This window comes from Manihot esculenta, chromosome 1 (genome assembly GCF_001659605.2).
Source record: "Manihot esculenta cultivar AM560-2 chromosome 1, M.esculenta_v8, whole genome shotgun sequence".
NCBI classification, from domain to species: domain Eukaryota; kingdom Viridiplantae; phylum Streptophyta; class Magnoliopsida; order Malpighiales; family Euphorbiaceae; genus Manihot; species Manihot esculenta.
In genome coordinates, this window is record NC_035161.2 from 28,184,601 (window position 1) to 28,199,557 (window position 14,957).

The 14,957-nt window shown below is 34.0% G+C and overlaps 3 protein-coding genes across 3 annotated transcripts; all 3 read right to left on the minus strand.

Annotated features, from left to right (window-relative positions):
- Nucleotides 1-1,511: 1,511 nt before the first annotated feature.
- On the minus strand, nt 1,512-2,111 carry LOC110629797 (14 kDa proline-rich protein DC2.15). Its single transcript, XM_021776924.2, has one exon. It carries the CDS (start codon nt 2,070-2,072, stop codon nt 1,752-1,754), a length of 321 nt encoding a protein of 106 aa, XP_021632616.1. The 5' UTR covers nt 2,073-2,111; the 3' UTR covers nt 1,512-1,751.
- A 2,419-nt stretch (nt 2,112-4,530) lies between these two features.
- On the minus strand, nt 4,531-4,854 carry LOC110618980 (14 kDa proline-rich protein DC2.15). Its single transcript, XM_021762248.1, has one exon. The coding sequence runs from the start codon at nt 4,852-4,854 to the stop codon at nt 4,531-4,533; it is 324 nt and encodes a 107-aa protein (XP_021617940.1).
- An 8,117-nt stretch (nt 4,855-12,971) lies between these two features.
- Nucleotides 12,972-13,430, minus strand: LOC110629009 (14 kDa proline-rich protein DC2.15). The gene has a single exon (XM_021775848.2). The coding sequence runs from the start codon at nt 13,321-13,323 to the stop codon at nt 13,003-13,005; it is 321 nt and encodes a 106-aa protein (XP_021631540.1). The 5' UTR covers nt 13,324-13,430; the 3' UTR covers nt 12,972-13,002.
- Between the last annotated feature and the right edge of the window lie 1,527 nt (nt 13,431-14,957).

Below are 14,957 nucleotides of genomic sequence, written 5' to 3' on the forward strand. Positions count from 1 at the left end.
GATCTATATTTGACTATCTGTTTTATTGTATGTGAAAAACCAGGCTTAACAGGTATGAGTTACCCATCTAGAGCAAGCTCTAGTCAGGGGTACAGAGTACAGAGTACAGAGTACAGAGTACGGAGTACAGAGATAGTGCATGCACAGGTTAAGCCTTGGTTTAGAAAAGAGTTTTTATTTTCACAGGAAATGTATGATCATGTATGAGTATTACATGTACACAGAGAGTATAGCAGGCTTGCTACGGGTTCTGGCGGCCTTAAGCCGACCTGAGTCCTAGCACCGGTGACGGTCCATTTTGGGGTCGTTACACTACCCATCTTCTCTACTTCAAATTCAGCTCTCTCTGACTCAAGATGTACTGCAGGCTCTTATGATCTGTGAAGATCTCACATTTTACCCCATAAAGATAATGCCTCCACATCTTGAGTGCAAAGATCACCGCTGCCATTTCTAGGTCATGTGTAGGGTAATTCAACTCGTGCTTCTTCAGCTGCCTTGAAGCATAAGCAATCACCATTTCGTTCTGCATTAGCACACAACTCGTGCTTCTTCTCTCTTTTATTTTTTCTAATTCTTGGCAAATTATCATGAACACACATTGTTTAACTTTTGTTTTTCAATATTCATGCAATCTCATACTTAATTCCATTGTTGCTTTGTTATTTTGATCAATATGGCCAATTGATTCTTGATTGCAAGATAATAAATTGTTAGTTTTGATAGTTTTAAGTCCGTAATTGTTTGGATTGTTCAAACACAAGTAACTCTTAGTGTAAAAACTAAGAAAATTATATGATCTAGCGATATCACCATGCGTTTGGGTAGCTAGAATTAGATCTCTCTATTTCTTAATGCGATTGACATTTGTTAGATGCCTAAGGCCCAAGGACGTTCCTTGGCAACTTGTTGATTAGTGATTGATTAGAGAACGTTCCCTAATTAATTTATGCTTAAGGAGAGATATGGTGGTGAGAAGCGTCTTCCATCTCCATAACTAATTTATTGAATCAAATAAAGGAACCTAAGTATCAATGATCAATCCAAATAACTGAAGTGGATCCAATTCTTCAACTAGAGTTTTTCTCATAATTGAATCTCTTTATTTTTATTATTCGCTTACTTTATTGCTTTCATTATTAGTTTAATTGAATCAATCTCAAAACCCCTCCCTTTATTTTACTTTAAGTTTACTTACGTTCAATTTATTTTGCTTTCAGTTTATTTTCTTGGTCTTGATAAGAAAAATAGATAAGTATCAATTCCCTGTGGATTCGATCCTTTTGCCACCATCTACAGTTGTAAAATTGTTGATAACCAAAAAAGTTATTTTTGACCGGTTTTGATAACCGCACAGTCAACGGTATAATTTTGATCCCTTCAATTTCAATTCTACGTCCTCCCTTGGTTATCGTCAATTAGTGAGACAATCAGAAACCATGATACTTGATCTTAGAAATTACCATATCATTCTAAAGTGTTCAAAATATATGTTGAAAGAGGAAAGCTTACAAAACATATTTAATGTATCTAGTTTATTACTGGGATTCAACACTAGTGTTGACAATGAAGGAATGCAAATTATTGCTTATCAGAAAAAGGAATACTGGCGATGATGAAGAAGGCAAAAAGCCTTCTCCATGCATCGATACAAAGAGTAACACTAAGAAGTTATTGGTTTAGTACAAGTGTTGATAACAAAACAATCCAAAATATCAATGCTGAAACAAATATACGACGGTAAGAAACAATTATGGACACTGGAATCCTTCTGGAACCTTTTTGCCGCAGTTGTTGAGCACCAAGCTCAAGTCGACGGGTATGGTGAGGTTAATGCCCAAGACATTAGCTTTGATGGCAGTGCAAAGGCAAAGGGCAGCTTCAAGGTCAACAAGATTAGCAATGAGGCTGCAGCAAGGTGCATCTGGTGGGATCTTAATTAGACCCAACACATTCGCACATACTTTGAACTTTAGGGCATCCACAGGGCAAGTCGCAGCGCTCCCCATAGTGAAGAAGAGGAGGTTGAGAGTGAGCAACAACGCAATGGAGGCTGCAGCTCCTGAAGCCATTTCTCAAAGAAGTTATTGAATGGGTCCTAAGAAATAAGCTTTGTATGGTGGAAGAGTGAAGAGAAATGAAGTAGCTTAAGGGCTTTTATAGAGGAAGCTTAGGTGCTTGATCGAGTTATAATAATGTGAAATGTGAGCCATGTGAGCACATGCATGGAGATATGCTAGGCTATATAATTGGAGCTTGGTCTTCACTGGCATTGCTCTAGAACATGTTGAATGTTAGACTACTGGCCATGTGTTAATATATTATAGTTAATAGGATAAAAGGATTATTTAGACTTCGTTACGAGTTTTAATCAATATTGTTTGATTAAAATAAAATAAGAAAAAAGATAGGCTAAAAAACGAAAAATTTTAAAGTTTCTCAAAAATTAAAAAGTCAGTTTCTAATAGTTAAAAGAGTCTATTTATAATAAAAACAAAACTCTAATATGCAAAATTATAAAAATATCCAAAATATTTAAGAAAATAATTAAAATGCAAAATTGATCCTAAACAATAAAATTTCCATATCGAATTTTATGACAGACCTGTGGCTCTTATCATATTTTTGAAAATCGTGCGTTTTGAATTTTTTTTTTTTTAAAAATTATCGTGAGTCTCTATCCGACGTCGACAATAAAATTTAAGTCTGATCCAAATCTATCTTAAAGTTTAAGACTAATTGTTCTGTCCCAATAGTTTTGACAAAAAATATATAAACAATATTTCTCGTCATTTTTGTATTGATTTATTTTATAAGAAGAAATGGATCTTATGTATATTTTATGTATTAATGATAAAATTTATAATTTTAAAAATAAAGTGTTTTTCAAACAAAGTATATTTTATGTATTAGTGATATAATTTTAAAAAATATTAAACCATTAATTTTATGTAATTATATATCTTTTAATTTTTATTTTCTAACAACATGAATAATTTCTTAAAAATCTGAAGTAGACCAAATAATTAAATGCAATAACAAAGGTACCATATAATTCAACTGTAAAATTTAATAAATAAAAACTTATTGAAAAAAAATAATTCCAATTTTTAAACAATCTTCAATTAATTTTTTTTTTTTAAAAGTAAAAGAGGAAAAAAAGAAGAATAAAAATAAAGGTTTTAGATGGAATGACCTTTTCTGGAATAAAATCAAAATTATTTTATTTACTAAAACAAATTAAGCTTACGATGAAAATGAAATAAACAAAAAAGTTTAATGAGTATGAATAAAAATTATCCAGTCTTAAAATCAAGATGTTTAATTTTAAAAAAGGATTATAGGCATCTTTCATATATTTTATACTACAAAAATCTTTCAAAACAATAACGAATTTCACTAACAAAATGAAATTTATTAGTAATAGTAATTGATTCATTAACGAATTTGAAATTTTATATTATTCACTAACAAAATCAGACAACTGTTAATATTTACATTAATGAAATATTGATCGCAGATTCATTAGTGAATTACTAATCCATACATGGTCTATATAGCAGATCCGTTAAAATTCCATTAGTGATTTAATTATAATTTAATATTTTATTGTTATTTCTCGCGTAACAATAATAGGTTAGTGAAATGACCCAATTTAATGATATCTCAATATGAAATTCCTAATTTAATTTTTTCATATTTCATTCTCGACGATTAGCATCCAACGAGTGAAGCTCCACCATCATCGCCTCCACCGCTATCACCATAGTCAGTTGTACTATTCCCGCCATCACGTCGAATGAATCTGTTCACAGATACATTTGATGAATGCAAAATTTTAGCTTATACCCAACCAAATTAGCTGCTGTCTGTCTGAATGTATCTTCCAAGGTGATGGAGACAAACATTACACAATAGAGTGAACAATACTCTTGGAATCTGATTCTATCATCCCATCTCCCTCTATCTGTAGCTAACTCCACTGCCCTCCCGACACCTAGCTAAAGCTTCTGCTATCAACCTGCAGGATTCCCATTTAATATAAGCCATTTTCTTTACACTCAATTAGCCATAGCTTTTTTCCTTTAAATTTTACAATATTTATCTTGTGTTGATAGGCAATGATAGTGATACGATTGATTGAGATACGGTTTAGAAAACATATAGTTGATATTGATAAAGTATAAAATACGATTGATTGAGATACGGTTTTCAGATACAATGGATGCAATCTGTGTAATTTCTCTTACTAGAAATGAATTTTTTTTTTTTTTTATTCATGGGTTTGCCAAAATGCATCGGATATGAGATGATCGATTATGCATCCCTTGAATGAGATGAAATTATTAGATTTCACAGGCTTGATAAATACATGAAAGATGACATATTTATATAGTTTTATACCTAAATATATTTCTCCATGCATCGTCACAATGAGCAGCACCAAGAAGTTATTAGTTCAGTACTAGAGTTCACAACTTCCAAAAACATTGGAAAATATCAAAAGCTGAAACACATAGAAGAAACGACTTATGGACAATGGAATCCATCTGGAACCTTCTTGCCGCAGGTGTTGAGCACCAAGCTCAAGTTGATGGGAATATTGAGGCTAATGCCCAAGACATCAGCTTTGATGGCAGTGCAAAGGCAAAAAGCAGCGTCAAGATCAACTAGATTAGCCATGAGGTTGCAGCAAGGTGCATATGGTGGGCTGTATTGCCCGGCCGACCACCCAGTTATACATGCTTGGAACAATAAGACATTCACTGGGCAATTCGCAGCGCTCCCCATACTGAAGAAAAGGAGGTTAACAGAGAGCAGCAAGGCAATTGAGGCTACAGATCTTGAACCCATTTCTCAAGGAAGTTATTGGATGGTTCTTAAGTTATAAGTCTGTGGTGGAATATTGAAGAGAAATGGAATTGCTTTAGGGTTTTTATGGAGAACGAAGAGCCACAATTGGCATGTGCTATGATATGATTGAACATTAATTGGGCAAGTTTATAAATATTATCGTGCTAAAATATCTATGTTCATTTGTATATCAATTTATTTTATCATGAGAAATGGTCTTTACGTGTTCCTACGCTTTGGAAACCTTCCTAATTAATTTCAATACAAATGGAAATTTTTGGCTATGCCAAATTCAAAATACAAACATATATATAGTGGGGTCCTTTATATAAATTAGATAAAACTCACACGTGTGTGATAGGCCCATGATAAACCTAATTTATTTAAGTGTTTTTCCATTTATATACTACAAAAAAGTTTACCAAACAAAATTTTTTAACGCATTATGCTAAAAAAAACTGAGTTGCTGTTTCAAATTTATAAATAAAATTTAGGATATTGAGGTAAATTTACTCTCATCAGTGTAGACAAAGTTATGATAAATTAATTAATTAATTATATCACTTAAATAAAAATTTTAGTTATAAGATAACAAAACTTTTTCTTTTTTGAAAACTCCAATTTTGTATCAGCAGTAAAACTGAAAGTATCACTATCATATGAAAAACATCATTAGAATGATTTTAAGAAAAAAAAAAAATTCTTATCCTCGAACAAAATTCAAACCTTCAATCAAATCACTTAAATTATATAGAGAAGTCAAGTAAATGGCTTTGGGATGGTTTAGCAGTCTCATGGTTTGTAAAAAAATAATTTATATTAAAATAATTTAATTAGTTTTTTTTTTAAAATTTATTATTTATTTTCTGTTTATTTTAATTTTAAATTTATTTTTTATTTTTAATTAATAATTACTTTTTAAAAATTAATTTAATTTAATATTAATTATTAATATTTAATACATCTATAATTAATATTAAAAAATTATTATATTATTTTGTTAATTTAAAAAAAATCTTAATTTATACTTTTAATGATAAAAAATAATATAAAATTTTGATTTTAAATATTATAAAAATATTAATAATGATGGATAAAAATGATTGTTATTTATAAAATTAAATATTTATATTTCATTTAAAAATAATAAAAATATGAATAAATTCATTTAATTTAAATTTATTATTAATTTATTTAATGTAAATGAGTAAAATTAAATTTTATTATAATTAAATAATTCTAAATAAATAATTTTTTTCGTAAATATAAATGAATTGAATTTTACTAATAAAATTATTTTCTTATAAAAAATATATATTGATATTACACAATAATCTTTCAAAGAAAACTATATGCTGGCACTAAAAATAGAGTCACGTAAAGATGATGTTCGGTTTTACCGAGAAAAAAAAAAGATCTGAACCCTTCAGGTCTCAACTTTTCGTCAAAACTTGCCATCTCAATTAAAAGGTAAGACTTCATAAGAAATTACTATTAATAGTTACAATCCAACATATCCCCTTTACGCCTATAATCACAGGATCCCAACCAATTAGCCGGTGAGATCCCTTATCAACGAGCCGGCCACATCATTATCAAATTTTCAGAAAATACTATAATTAATTCCACATTTTTACAGTATAAAAACTAATGATTATAGAGACAAAAATACACAATTCTGACACAACTACTCTTGTGTTCTAAACAATTCTTTACATTCGCCCTATTCTCCAATTTACTAATTTAAGCGTCGGAATGACTGTCATACGCGTCAATCACCTCACGTTTTTTTTCTTGCAGGATTGACCAATCACAGCATAACTCTATTTTCGGCTATATCATTTGGTTCCATTGTCAGAAAATCCATTGAATTCTCTCTGTTCATTTGAATTAAAATCGATCTCTTCTCCTCTCTTACTTTAAAAAAAAATCTCTTGAAATGGCTGATGATTCACGAGCTGCAACTAAGGTTACTACCAATAAGTGCAACTGCGAATTTCACCATATGGCTAGAGGTGATAACGAAGAGGTCGATTTTCTAGCAAAAATGGCAAGGCAGAGGAAGGAGAATCATGGATGACACTTTTTGGCACACTGTCAACCGATGAATGGTCACTAAATAGGTAATAAAAAATCCTCTAAATATGCACTAATTAATGGTCAGTTGTACAGAAGATCCTCAATTCAACCATGGCTATAATGCGTAATGGAAGATGAGGGCCGAGAAATTCTTAAAGACATTCATAAAGGTAATTGTAGAAATCACGAAGGAATTTGAACGATTGCCCAAAAAGTATCCAGGTAAGGATACTATTGGCTAGTAATAATGCAAGATGCAAAAGAGCTTGTCCAAAGGAGTCATCGATGTCAAGCGCATGCAAGCACCTTGAGATTTTAGGAAGTTCGAACAAATGCAATCAGAGTAGCAATAAGGGTCTAGGGAAGTAGGACGTCATAAGATATTCAGCTCCTAAATCAAACCCCAAAGTTTTAAAATTGGTCGAGTTAGATAATTAAGTCTTTTAATTATTTTTGTAAGAATGTTTGGCATTTACATAAATGTAATAAAAAAAAACTATGATGTGTTTTTCAAACCTTTTTTATCAGGAATATCAGAGGAAAGCGTAGAGACAAAAGCAAAGCCACAAGGCGAGAATCCGTCAGACCATCTGGATGCTAGTCCTACTAAACAAGACATCTAATGTCAGGCCACAAGGAAGGTTCTTTTAGGCTATAATACGGATATCAGTCCTTATAAACAAGGCATTTGATACCAGGCCACAATGCAGATTTCACCAGGCCGACTAACACGGTGTTAGTCTCATTTTACAAAAAAATTTTAAGGTATCTGATGTCAGGCCACAAGACAGATTCCACCATGCCATAATATGGGTGTCAATCCCAATAAATAAGGCATTTGATGTCAGGTCACAAGGTGGATTCTGCCAAACCGACCAACCGGGTATTAATCCTGCTTCACAAAAAAGTTTCTAAGGCATTCCATGCCCAAGCCACAAAGCGTGTGTGAGTCAGGCCACGTGACTAGGCGTTATCTCGTTTCACAAAAAAGTCTCAAAGGCATTTGTCATTGCTCTTACAATCACTCCCACAAAACCAAAACTTTTTGCGAAGGAAGAAGGCCTATTGTAGACGAACGAGACTTTTTGACAATTGGCGAAGGTAGTACAGGTTGCTAAGCGAGCAAGTGAAATCTGCAAGAAGAAAAATTATCGAAAGCTCGTTAGGATTGGTCGGGGCGAGAAAATACTCGGAAGCTCGTTAGGGCTAGAGAATACCCAGAAGCTAGTTAGGGCTAGAGAATACCCAGAAGCTCGTTAGGGCTAGAGAATATCCAGAAGCTCGATAGGACTGAAAAATGACCAGTAGCTCGTCAAGACTGGTTGGGGCAAGAAAATATTCAGAAGTTCGTCAAGGCTAGAGAATGCTCGGAAGCTCGATATGGCTGAAAAATTACTAGAAGCTCGTCAGGAATGCCCAGAAGCTCGATAAGGCTGAAAATGATCAAAAGCTTGTCAGGGTAAGAAAATATTCAGAAGCTCGTCAGGACTAGAAAATGCCATGAAACTCAATAGGGCTGAAAAATAACCGGAAACTCGTCAAGACTGATCGGGGCGAGAGAATATTTGGAAGCTCATTATGGCTAGAGAATGCCTGGAAGCTCGATAAGGCTGAAAAATAAGCAGAAACTCGTCAGGGCTAGTCGAGGCGAGAAAATATTCAGAAACTCGTCAGTAATAAAGAATGCCCATGTAACGACCCGAAAATCGGACCGCTACCGATGCTAGGATCCAGATCGGCTTAAGGCCGCCGGGACCCGTAGCAAGCCTAACATACATCCTGTATACCTGTTTAATCCCATATATGATCAACAATTACATAAAAATTTAAAACTTTTTCATTTATTCATTCATTCATTCATTCATTCGTTCCTTCACCAAGCTTAACCTGTGCATGCACAAATCATGACATAAAACCTCTCACTGGAGTCCTCATCAAATACTCCAATAGGGTATCATAACATACATTAAGCTTGGTTTTCAATCATCATCATTAAACATTTAAGATCATGTACTGGAAAGGGATTAACAACATACAATGGTCAAGCACAACTCTAAACTTCCATAAGCATCATTACATTACATTTCTATACTATACTCTTACATTACATCATATTCATGTCCACATCTAGCTATTACATAAAATATGACTCTACTCCTGCTGACCTCCTGGTCTACCCTGTACCTGCAAATCTGGGGGTTAAGGGAGAGGGGTGAGCTATAAAGCCCAGTGAGCAGAATAAATAAACATTCAATTTAAATTTCATGCTTTCATGAAATGCAACACATTACAAACAAATCACATCAAGGATGGACTTGTCACCAGTAGTCCTCTACATAGTCCAACTGTGCCAGGGGCGTAGAATGGGCCTCACTGGTCTTTCTCTTACATAACATAACATAACATAACATTCCAACTGTGCTAGGGGCGTAGAATGGGCCTCATTGGTCTTTCTCTTACATTGTGCCAGGGGCGTAGAATGGGTCTCACTGGTCTTCCATACCGTATCATCATCATATCATATCATACGAGGACTAAAGGATCATCCAACATCCATCCACATCAACATCAAATAATGCAATGCAACATATTCATGAATTCTAATGCAAACAATCTAGAATATCACGTGGCATTCATGATGCGTGAATCATGCTAAAACTTTCATTATTTTACTTTAAAACATAAGGAGTCATTCTACTTACCTCTGGCTAGCTCTGACCAGACACTGAAGTAGCTATCTCACTGCTGACGTCCTCGGTTCCTCGGGTCCGAACCTACACAGGTGGACTCAAATGAGGGACCAAATATACATGAACATGACTCTAAAATACTCCCCAAAAATCCCCCCTAAAACTCCTTAAAACAATCACATAAATCATGCAAAGGAAGGCTGAACAGGGCACTTTCGGCGGCCGAAAGTCCCTCCAGAGCCGAAACTCAGCCACTTTCGGCGGCACCTTCGGCGGCCGAAAGTGGGTTCCAGAGCCGAAACTCATGCATGTTCGGCGGCACCTTCGGCGGCCGAAACTCCCTTCCAGAGCCGAAAGTCCACTTTCGGGAGCAGGGTTTGGCAGCCGAAAGTTGGCCTCCACAGGCAGGTTCGGCGGCCGAAAGTCCCTTCGGCTGCCGAACCTGAGTTCTCCCAAAGGGGCAGAAACTCAACTCCAACATGCACAAATGCCTCCCAAACTTCCAAACATGCATCCAACCCTCTCAAAATCATGCATACACACATACAACAACACATAGGGGTCTCAAACTAACCTAAACCCCAACAACAACATAAAACAAGCAACTCAGCAACCTACATTGCCCAAAACTCACATAAAAATCTAACAATATTCAACTAACCTAAACATGCATTTCTACCCCATGAATCCTCTTAAAACTTGTTTAAAACATAGTATGAGCTCAAGATCGACTCTTACCTCTTGAAGATCGAGAGAGAGTGTGACTTAACTTGGAGATTTGGGGAGGATGGGTTTCCTGAGGTCTCCAAGCTTCACAACTTCGATCTAAGCTCGAAATCTTCAAAAATCAAGTGAAAACTCATAAGAAAATCATGAAGATTCGAAGGAAGAAGCTCAAAATCGATGAGGGACGGCGGAGAACTCACCTTGGCCGAAAACGGGGAGAAAAGCTCACCCGTTCGGACATAGGGATCCCTTTATAGGTGGCTGGCCAGGCCACTTTCGGGGGCCTAACGTGCCTCCGCATGCATGCCATGTTCGGCGGCCGAACCTGGACTTCCCTCACTCATGCCTTCGGGGGCCTAAAGCACTTCCAAAATACATACATGTTCGGCAGCCGAACTTGAGGTTCGGCTGCCGAACCTGGGTCTTCCTCCAAGGTTATTTTCATACAAAACTCATTTCCTTTCTTACTTAAAACCATAAAATACATTAAAACATCTTATAAAAATATGGTTTTACCCTTCTAGAGGTTTTCAACATCCGAGATTCCACCGGACGGTAGGAATTTCGATACCGGAGTCTAGCCGGGTATTACAGCCCAGAAGCTCAAGAGGGTTGAAAAATGTTTGGAAACTCGTTAGGGCTGGATAATGCCCAGAAGCTCATTAGGACTGAAAAATATCCAAAAGCTTACCAGGACTGGTTGGGTCAAGGGAAAGCCCAAAACTTACCAAGGCGTTGCAATATCACTCGGATTAATTTTGGTACGGTGCTGGATAAAATCTTGGACTGGACTGATCGGCAGGGCGAGTAAGAAGAAAGTAAGGACAACACATATAGAAGCTGACTTAGTTCGACGAACTAAAATAAGACCGCATGATTTTTCTAGGAACAGCCAGTATGATTTACACTCTAGGACCATGACACATTTTACGACCAGACCATTAGAAGGGTATCCGCTACACTAACAATCGGATGTCAGTCCTGATTAATAAAATTTTCAAGTTGTTATCATGACCGGATGTTAAGATTGATTGATTGATTATTTTTAATTTATTTCATAGCCACAACGCAATTGTCACTTATGAGCAGGAGCAGACAAAATGATGCGAGTATGGAAGGTCAATATAAACAAACCACACGCCCCTCAGATCGTGAAGACAATTGTCACCTTCAAATTTAAAGAATCAAAGACCAGCAGGAGACTTATGATATTACACAATAATCCCCTAAAGAATGCCATGTGTTAGCACTCAAAGATAGGGTCACGTGAAAAGAGTTTGATCAGATGATGCTCGGTCTCACCGAGAGAAAAGAAGACTCGAATGCTCTAGGTCTTGATTCTTCGTTAAGACTCGCTCTCTCAACTGTAAAACGAGGCTCTATAGGAAGTTACCGTTAATGGCTACAATCCAGTAGATCCCCTTTATTCTTATAATCAAGGGATCTCCGACCAATTAGCCGGTGAGATCCCTTATCAACGAGCCGGTCATATCATTGCCGGATTTCTAGAAAATATTACAATTAACCCTACTTTCTTACAATATAAATAATAATCATAGAGACAAATGTATGTAATTCTAATACAATTATTCTTGAATTCTAAACAATTTCCTTATATTCATCATATTTTTTTTACCTTCGTCATATTTTTCAGTTTACTGACTTGAATATCGATGTGACTGTCGTAGACGTCAATCACCTCACGTTTTCTTTGCAAATTGACCAATCACAACACAATTTTATTTTTTGCCACATTACATACCAAATAAAAGCATAAAGAAATTGACAAAAATTTAAAAAAAAAATACATACGAAAATAACGAAATTTTTATTTTTTCCCATTAATTATACTTAAACCAAATAGAATTCTCCCAAAACCATTATGCATTTATGCTCATGTGAGCACGTCGTGATGGCATATGGGGCAAAATTTAGCTGGCATTACAAGATGTTGAATATTGTCACGAGCTTCCACCCTGGGTTTGATTATTAGTTAATATCTCGTAGGTTTATTTATTTATTTAATTTATAAAGTACCTCGTGGGATTATTGATCATTAATGAAAAGGTTTCAAGAGAGAATATGCTATTGATTCAAAGCGTAATTAATGAGCAAATATTTCATAGATTTATGTCCCTGAAGAGAAGAAGGTTCCTTCCATGTGCAGCTAGCTCAAGTTCATAAACGAAGACGAAATTTAAAAAGCAAATTGTTTCATAACAGCACTTTCAGGTTTAACTTAGTGGTAAGTGTATATGAATAACTCTGAAAGATCTCAGATTCTGTTTTGCCAATCTCTCAATTCTCATTTCAAAAATAAAAAATATTGCATAACACTATATATATATATATATATATATATATATATATATATATATGCAACTATACGTACAGAAATGTGTTGATAACTGATTCATCGTCCTTATAGGATTTTTTTTTTTCAATTGTCTTTTTATTAATAAAATAATCACAGTTTTTTTAATTCAATTAAAGTAAATGGATGATTCGTTAAAAGAATCAGGAATTGAAGAAGAAAGCAAGAATACAGTAACCTTATTGGTTCAATACTTTCGTGGCTTATGCAGAAACTAAACATCCCAAAGCTGAAAATCAACCGTGAGGCAAACAAAGCAATCAATTAAACAAAAAGGACTTATGGAAACTGGAATCCTTCTGGAACCTTCTTGCCGCATTTGTTGAGCACCAGGCTCAAGTCGACGGGAATGTTGAGATTAATGCCCAAGACATTAGCTTTGATGGCAGTGCAAAGACAAAGAGCAGCTTCAAGATCAACAAGATTGGCAATGAGGCTGCAGCAAGGTGCCTCTGGTGGGATCTTAATTAGACCCAACACATTGGCGCATACTTTGAACTTTAGGGCATCCACAGGGCAAGTCGCAGCGCTCCCCATGCTGAAGAAGAGAAGGTTGAGGGAGAGCAGCAAGGCAATGGAGTCTACAGCTCTTGAAGCCATTTCTCAAAGACTTAAAGGATGGTTTATGATGGAAATGGTGAATGGATTAGCTGGGGAACGAGGATTTTATAGACGGAGATTAATCAAGAACAGGCATGTAAGTGTTCGAAAATGCTGAATGTGAGCCATGTGAGCACGTTGCTATGGAATTATCATGCACAGTGAAGAGTTACGTTTTAGAGAATCCTGCAGAATATGCCCGTTGTTTTCATGTGAGATGGAGTTCGATAATTATTTTGTGTTTCTCTTTTGTCGAATTTCTTTTATAATTGAATAAATTTAACCAAGAGTGATTAAATTTCAATTTCATGAATTAGGGAAGAAGTTAAAAATTTAAACTTCACAGTTGAGAATGAGATATCAATGTTAGATATAGAGAATTGGGAGTTAAAAGCAAATAAAAGGATACATATTTCATATTCAGAAGGAAAATGAGGTGAAAATAAAGATGAAGATATGATGAATGTCTAAGATTCTGATGAAGGGTGTCTGCTCTCTGTAGCTTTATGTTGTCTTTTTGTGTCACCTTTTACTAGTTTTGACTGCCCTTTTCTCCATGGATAATCAACTAGCAAACCTGTCTATTGATGATGAGGAGGATATTGAGTTGGTCTTAGAAGGGTCTCCATGGGCTTTTAACAGACACTTGTTAGTGCCCCACCCATTGAAGGATCAATTTATTGACAGGTAAATTGTCAGCTGACAATTTAAATAGTGATGTGGCACATTTTTATAATATAAAATTTATATTATATTTTTTTATTGTATTACGTTTACTTATTAAAAAATAAATATTTAAAATTAAATTTGTTTACTCCCAGAAATTAAAAAATTATTTTCAATAATTTTTTCAACGGTGCCGAACAAGTCTACTATATCACCAAAAGACCATTTTAGTTTAAGTGTCAAACAAATCCATCTTGTTGGACACCGGTTCAAAAACCGGAAGAGTCGCTCAGTTTCTCTATTTAAACCCAAAAAAATTTCTTTCTTCGACTATAATTAAAGAAGAGTATTGGTAAAATAAATATTTTTATATTTTTTATATTAAGCTTAGTTATTAAAAATAAATATTTAATATTAACTTTTTTTATTCTCAGAAATTAAAAATTTTCATTTTGTTGATTGATCTCATTGAAAAAACTATTCAGTAATTTATATAACCAAAATAATATTTCAGATTAAAAAATCTTAGTGTTAAATATTTATTTTTTAATAACTAAATTTAATATAAAAAAATATAATTTAAATTTAATATTGAAAAATGTGACACATCATTATTGAATTTGGCAGTGTGTTGACATGGTAGACTTGAATATAATGAAAAAATTCAACCCTATACACTATTTTTTGCATTATTTTGGTGTTTTGCATTAAAATGGTGCAATATTCTCTCCAATCTTCTGCACTAATTTTAACACAAAAAAAAATATTCTATTTATATTCTTCTCTTTTCTTAATATTATATTATTTATTTTACTTTAATTTTATTTATATATTTCATTCAAAAAATTCATATAATTTTATATATTCACTTTAAATATTTATATATTTTATATTTTCATTCAATATTCAAATATTTAATTATTTTATAAATAAACAAAAAAAAATTTCAATAATTGTGAATATATTAA